Source organism: Nicrophorus vespilloides, unplaced genomic scaffold, assembly GCF_001412225.1.
Source record: "Nicrophorus vespilloides isolate i.1.1-1 unplaced genomic scaffold, Nicve_v1.0, whole genome shotgun sequence".
Lineage (NCBI taxonomy): Eukaryota > Metazoa > Arthropoda > Insecta > Coleoptera > Silphidae > Nicrophorus > Nicrophorus vespilloides.
The window spans coordinates 39,886-46,971 of record NW_017098325.1 but is presented as its reverse complement, the minus strand read 5'-3'; the positions used below and the strand labels follow the sequence as shown (position 1 = coordinate 46,971).

The 7,086-nt window shown below is 38.9% G+C and overlaps 2 protein-coding genes across 3 annotated transcripts in view; one reads left to right on the top strand and one right to left on the bottom strand.

Annotated features, from left to right (window-relative positions):
* Positions 1 to 412: 412 nt before the first annotated feature.
* On the top strand, positions 413 to 1,052 carry LOC108562181 (lysozyme-like; the record flags this gene model as incomplete). The annotated part of the gene is made up of 3 exons (XM_017920436.1): positions 413 to 626; positions 701 to 774; positions 832 to 1,052. Coding segments are annotated over 3 exons (435 nt in total), but the record flags the coding sequence as incomplete, so codon positions are not given.
* A 748-nt stretch (positions 1,053 to 1,800) lies between these two features.
* The window catches only part of LOC108562184, a 28,074-nt gene continuing 22,788 nt past the window's right edge, over positions 1,801 to 7,086 (bottom strand). For both annotated transcript variants that reach the window (XM_017920440.1, XM_017920441.1), the window contains exons 5-6: positions 6,932 to 7,086; positions 1,801 to 6,878 (exon numbers count right to left, since the gene is read on the bottom strand). The exon at positions 6,932 to 7,086 is cut by the window's right edge and continues 168 nt beyond it. In XM_017920440.1, the coding sequence (XP_017775929.1) occupies positions 6,587 to 6,878; positions 6,932 to 7,086 (447 nt within the window). In that variant the 3' untranslated portion in view covers positions 1,801 to 6,586. The remainder of the gene's footprint in view (positions 6,879 to 6,931) is intronic.

Here is a 7,086-nt window from a genome sequence, read left to right as displayed (position 1 = left end):
GTTTTTCTTTAATTTCTCGACAACCCCTGAAGCTAATTACATCATTGACCACTCGTTTGAAAGCTGAATGTCTCAGCCTTTCCAACGAATCTATTACATCTACGTCTGCTCTCCGAGTCGCCTGCTATGAGCTTTAGAAATTGGAAAAAAAGTGAATAGAATCAAAAAATGGATGTATTCAGTTTTTCGATAATAACTCGAAAAGTAATAAACTTTTTTATGATTTTATTGCATAATCAGATGCACGCAAACGTTACGCAACTTTTTATGGAACAAAAGTTACGTAATGTTCGTTACGTAACAGAGAAACGACGTTTTTTGCTTTTAATCCCTTTAATAATAATGCTTTAATAATTCATCGACGTTTCAATGCGCGCAACGTCGATGAATTATTAATAATCCAAGCTAACATATTCATTCGTTCCCCTTTTTTACCCTCACAGATCAACTGTACGTGCATAATCTGGACAAGCAGTGTTTACGATGCCTCTGCTATGCGGCCACCAGTTGCGACATCACATTGGGCTGCACCGCCGGATACTGCGGACCCTACAAAATTAGTCGACTCTATTGGATCGATGCAGGTCGGCTCGTACTCCCAGAGGATGACCCCGAAAGGGCAGGAGGTGAACGCCGCTTCAACAAAATCGATAACCCTGCAGAAATGAACTCATCTGTTTTTGTTTTTGTTTGCTCGCAGCTTTCGAGGATTGCGCTTTGAATTTAGGCTGCGCCCAGAGGATGGTCACCACGTACCTCTCAAAATTCGGAAAAGTACGTTAATTTCTATAAAAATATTTTGTAACTGGAACTGATTTTTATATTTTGCAGGATTGCAACGACGATAATGTGACGGATTGCAACGATTATCTGAAGATAAACTTCAACGGAGGTTATCAATGTACGCCGAAGCTCGATAGGAACGAAGCAGGAAGAAACTGGACCAAAAGATTCGACGTCTGCCACCAATTGCTGTGATAAGAAAATCATTTTCGAACAAAATAACCGACATACCTAAACAATCTCGATTCCTAACAAATTTAGATTGTATTTTAGTAATAATAATAAAGCATTAACAAGAAAAAACGTTGTTTCTGTTTCTCTTTTGTTGGTGGTAGGATGTAAATATGAAACAATTGCACTTTGATTATTTTGCTCTGATAGGTTGTTTTTTTTAGTAAAAACAATGATTCTAACATCGTTAATGTTCAACAGAGGAAATGTCAGTTTGTTGTTTTTTATTTGTCGCATGGCAACGTTTATTAATACATTTATTTTGAGTAAAGAAACAAGCGATTTTCTCAATTGTCAAAAAACTAGGAAAAAATGAGCATCAGCAATAAGAACAAAACGGGAAATATACATCGGCTTTTTTGTCGTTGTTATGGTAATATGAAACAAGTACGCTTTTCTTCTCGTTTTTTGTTGTTGCTGTTGTTGTTGTTGTGGTAGGATGTAAACATAAAAGAAATGCGTTTGATTTATTCATTTATTTTTATTAAAAACAAGTGCCCTTCTCCATGGTTAAAACAATAAAAAAATAAACAAACTGAGAATCACGAATTGAACAACAGATGAAATCGTTTTTTTTTTTCTTCTTCTTCTTCTTCTTCAATTATCTTTTTAAGGGCCTCTTCCACTCTCCGTGGTATTTCGTTCTCTCCCCGTCTCTTAAACACTAAACAATGTACACTTAATAGAGACACTCGAAACTCCGCTCCGCTCTACTAATAATCTCCATCTAAAAGTTACAAAACTAAACTCTATTATCCTTAATTCCATATAATAATAATAATATACATTTTTATATATATATATAATTTTTTTTGTCCTCAATATTATTTATTTCTCCGCCGCATAGAACCTAAACCTTACATAAAAAAGACACTTCTTTTCATTACATAAACATCTCAAGTGTTTAAGTTTTGCACACACGGCCCTTATTGTTATATTGTATTGTATTTGTAGTTAGTAGCTGTACTGTAAAAAAAAAAAAAGAAAACATCTTTTTTTCTTTTACTTTATATTTTTTAGTTTACTTTTCTTTTTCTTTTAAATATGATGTAACAATGCTAAATCTTAAACTTATCATTTATATATATTATATATAAAAAAATTATTGCCTCGTCCTTCGTGCTCCAAAAGAACGTAATCACTCGGCGATGCGACCGATTCGATCCGCGCCACAGTTTTGTTTGTTTTTTGTACTAAGTGTTCCAACTTTTTAATTATTGTTGCTAGTTGCATAATATTATTTTAGTTTTTTTGATTCTCGGATATGTATCACATCATCATCTCTCTTCTATGTCATCATATATTATCATCATTATTATTCTTATGTACATTATAATATTTATTTAAAAGGGATTAACGAACGTAAACGTTTTTTTTTGATTGCTCATTAAAGTTGGAGTGTGTTCGCAAATTAAAAGCGGATCGAATGGGCCGTAACAAAAGATAGGGGATAAATCAACACGTTGTCAAGGTTACATGCGAAGTGGATGTATATGTACATGAGGGGTGTTGTTTTTATTTTGTTTTTTTCTAGAATCAGTACAAGTCAAAAAATTGAATGTCAATTTTTATTATTGTTTTGTTCTGAAATTAAAATTATTCGTTTGTTTTTATGTCATCTTCTGATATATATGTGTCTTATATGTGTATGTTCTTTAAGTCCCCCTGAGTGAGTAGGTTAGTTTCGTAATGGTTCGTGTTCGAGAAATTCGGCAAAAGTGCTCGAGCGGCATGCAATAATCACAAGCAAAACGAATATAAGAAACCAAAAAAAACAAACAAAGAGGAAACTGAGTGGTGGTGCTCTTAGAAAAAAATTAATTGAAGAATTGGAGATCGTGAGCGAGAAGGTGTCAAAAGTAAAGAGTAAGGAAGGGGCGTCGCGGCGCGCGGTACCAAAGCGTCGCGACGCTCCTCCAACGGAATCTGTCAAACGAGAATTGGGGGTCGAAAACGGGAGGAATTTACTTGTCGAAAAGAACGTTGTCAACTCAGGCGCTTCGTATTGAAAGTGATTATAGCCTATAGCCACCAAATACTCGTCAAATTTCCCGAGGAACGAGCAGGATAAACAAAATATCGTAAAAGTCCTTACAAACTAACGAACTCTCAAGGAAACCGCACGATACGCTTACTTACGTCTATGAAATAAAGCTTAAGTCTAGGTGGTAAAAGGTGGAAGAGACGGTGGTGCCACTCACGAAACGTCAAAATGACGGGAACACCGTAGACGCGAACGTCATCGGTCATCCAGACGGTGCGCGACCCACAGCGATGAACGATTCATTACATAACAATCCGTCCGTTCCGTCATCTCCACCGCAATCCTCATAGAGATGCGGAGAAACGACGACCCGAAACGAACGTTTCAACGAAACCAATCGCCCATCGACAATTTCGACGCCCTTTCGGGACACCACCGTCCACTCCGTAAATAATACTCCATAACGATATCACTTAACTAATCTCGGTGATTGGTTGCATAACGTCGAGTCTCGTCGGATGCGAGCCTCGGGGTTCGGCGGAACGTCAAACGAGCCGAGCCCAAATAGACGCGCGTTTGACGTCCCGCATAAACGTCAAAATTGCGTCATCGGAAAATGACATAAACGTGGTAGCGTCTGTCACTTTCCGGCGACGCGACGCGTTGCTAAGATGTCAGACTGAACACGAAAAGCCAGAAAAAAAAACGATAAATTAGAGCTTCACAAACCAGAGGTGTCTTGAATTGAAATCACAAACGAAATCTTAAATCGAATCGAACGCAAAACGTCACTCAGAGAGACGTGATGATTCGAATTCGACGCAACTGAAATTTACTGAAAAAAAAAATAACAATTTGAAATGATATTTAGGGGTGAGAGCTTTGGGGGAGGTGTCAGAAGGACCGCGCGTAGCAACGGTCCACCTTTGAGCGGAAATCAATAAAATCAAAACCAATTAAATCAAAAAGGAAACAAACAAACAAAGCGGAAAACCAAACTTTCGATCCCGCTTGAATTGTGGATGAATAATTCACTCAGGATCTACTTTATGAGTCAGTTCCGTTGACTGGTAAGATGACTTAGAAGTCTAACGAAACTAACGAAACTAAACGAAATTAGAGCTTGGGCTTCGGAGGGATCCGTAATCTCAATAAACATAATGATGATGGCATAACCCGCTTCAATATCTTTAGGAATAAATCCGCGCTTGAAGCTCAAGATGTTGCGATAATTGTTAAAATCAATCGTGGAACATGAATAAATCATAGAGAGTTTGATGCGAAACTCTTTCGCTTTACGCGAAACTTAAATTTGCAACAGTTCGAACTGATTTCGTTCAAATCAAAAATGGTATCAATCTAATTCCAATGGAATGGCGCTGCAATTGTCTATATGAGTCCCATTCCATTGGAATTGAGTGTGAACTAAACGAAACTGAACGTTCAGACAGACGGAGTCGACGACGTTGCGAAGTCCTTCGAAACGATCATCTGCACTTCGAAAATGAAATGTTCAACATTTGTAGCAAGTCAAGAAGTAATTGTATTTGAAACGAGGAATACAGAAACGAAGCTGCTCATCGTTATGCCATTGAAATTAATAATTGATAAATGACGTTCAATTTCATCGAACATTTCGATTGAACATAGCTGCGAATTAAGAATATTTGAAATGAAATATTGAAATTATTGTTTTTAAATAAGCGTTGCGCAATTCAAAAACGTCGCATTTGTCCTGATCGCATTCAGGATTAGGACATTATGGAGATTTCAGCAACAACAAAAGAAATGTTTGCTTTCAGCCTCCCATCAAAGCAAATCTTTCCAACGAGTTCCATCATTAAAACTTACACGTCCGTCTCAAATACCGGCTGATAATGAATCTCTCTGTTAACGTTTTCGAGCACACTGAACTGATGGCATCCAGCGCAAAACTTCTGCGTTCTCTGATTAAGCGACGTTCAGCAATCGACGATCGGTCGTAAAGGTACGTTTCCAATAGAATAGTGCGGATTGCCGTGTGGACCAAGGGTTGTTTGCGAAACAGCGCATTCGTCGGATATAATGACGACGACGATATTCTGCAAACAACGGTTTGTGCAGATCAGCAACACGCAGACATTCTATAATACCGGTTAACGTCACGACGATCACGTAACGTCAGGTTGTTTTTTCAGAGGATGCAGACGTTTGCGAAGATCTCACCACAATGTGTTCAAGCCGTTGGTGAGGATCCGTCAATCGATAGGTAGTTGAATCGTACGTTAAATTGAAACGAAACGAGGTCGCGCATTCTCACTGATTGATTTGTACAAGACGGGTGATTTCAAACTACGCGCTGCACGAATCAACCATGTTGGGTATGTCTGGACCACTGGATCTGTTGGACGTATCCGTTTGACGCGAATTGCGCAACAAATTGCGTACAAATGATATCTTTAAAAGGGAATCGGAAACGACGTCCGAACGTCATTACTTTTGGAGCGGCGTTTCAGCTTAAATAAAAGAAACGCCGGTATTGACGGTCAGATGACTTCTCCGAACGCGTGTTTCTAAAGGTGAAAACGAAAGCGCCGACACCTGACTCTATTTGACAACGTCAATCAATCCGATGTCGGCGTTTCTTTTTTCACCTTTATGCACAATCATATTTAATCTTCGAACTGAACCCATTCAAATAAACAAAACAAGCGGGACACCTCCGAGCAACCGGAGGCATCATCAAGAAATTCCCGCGAAACTCTAAACTCTTCCAATTCCGCAAGAATATCCCGGCTTTAGTTTGGCAATTCATAACTGATGCTTATAACTAAATCCATTCAACCAAACAAAACAAGCGGTCCCACATGATTGAAGTCAAATGTCATTTTTGACAATTTTCATGTCATGATTTTTCATGACATTTGACTATTGCGTTCAATCATATGTAATAAAATTACATTTCTTTTTTTTCGTCAAATTTCTTTAATTGATTCAATTTCAATTGAAATTTTAGTTTGGATCGAATTTCAATATTTGATGTTGTATTTGAAAATGTCAACGTCAAGTAAAACATTTTACTTCAACTAAATATGTCAATAAACTGAACGTCATTTATCAAAAAGGATCTTTTCGGAGGGTGAAAGTTGATTGAGATAATCGTCAAGGGATGAAAATGGTTAAAGGCTGTCAAGACTCGATACTATGCGTATGTTTTGTAAATGTCAATATGACACATAGGTACGGAGATTAGTTAGAATTGAATCGTGGAATATTATCAACTTACACGTGCGTTTTTCAAGTGAACCGTGCGTTTTCCGAAATCGCTTTTGACACGCGACGTTTGCCAAAAGCAGAAAATTCGATTTTCGCTTTGAATAAAATTTAAAACAAAAAACAAAACAGACATAATAACGCCACACCTTCGTCAAACTTACACCTTGTAAACGTTATTAATTATTATTTTTGATATTGCTATTAAATTTCGGTTTTAGGGATCTTTGGGATCCGAGCCATCCCGCGCCATCATCATCTGGCTCTCATTTCTTGTGTGCGTTCAGGCAATTGACGATGAAACGAGAAGCCGGGAGGCAGAATTGACGCTCGTTCCTACAGCTTCTTCTCCTTGACTTTACCCTTCCTCTTCTCTCCGGCATCGCCGCCTTCGATGAGCTTTTGCTTCTCCATCATCTCCATATGCTTCTCGGCAATCTCGTTCTTCTTGTTGTCGTTCTTCTCTTCGCTTTTGTTGCGCTCCTTCCATCTTCTGTCCGACCACCACCGCTTTCCATCGCGCTCCTCCGATTCCTCGTCGCATTGCGGCAACTTCTCGTACTTGTGACCTCGCGACTTTTTTCCACTACCGCCGCTTTCCAACTGCGTGACGATCTTCTGGGCGCATCTACAAATTAGATTAAATAAAACATTTTATCGCATCAACTTATTATTTATTACCTTATCCTCGTCGATGGTGGCGGCGGCGGGATGTGTATGGGGCTGGCTGTGATCTCCTTGATTGGTGGCAGTCGATTCACGTGCGCCGCTTTGTCGGGTCTGCAGTATTCCTGCAGCTTCACCTTCATCGCGTGCTGCTGGGAGCGGCGCAGGGC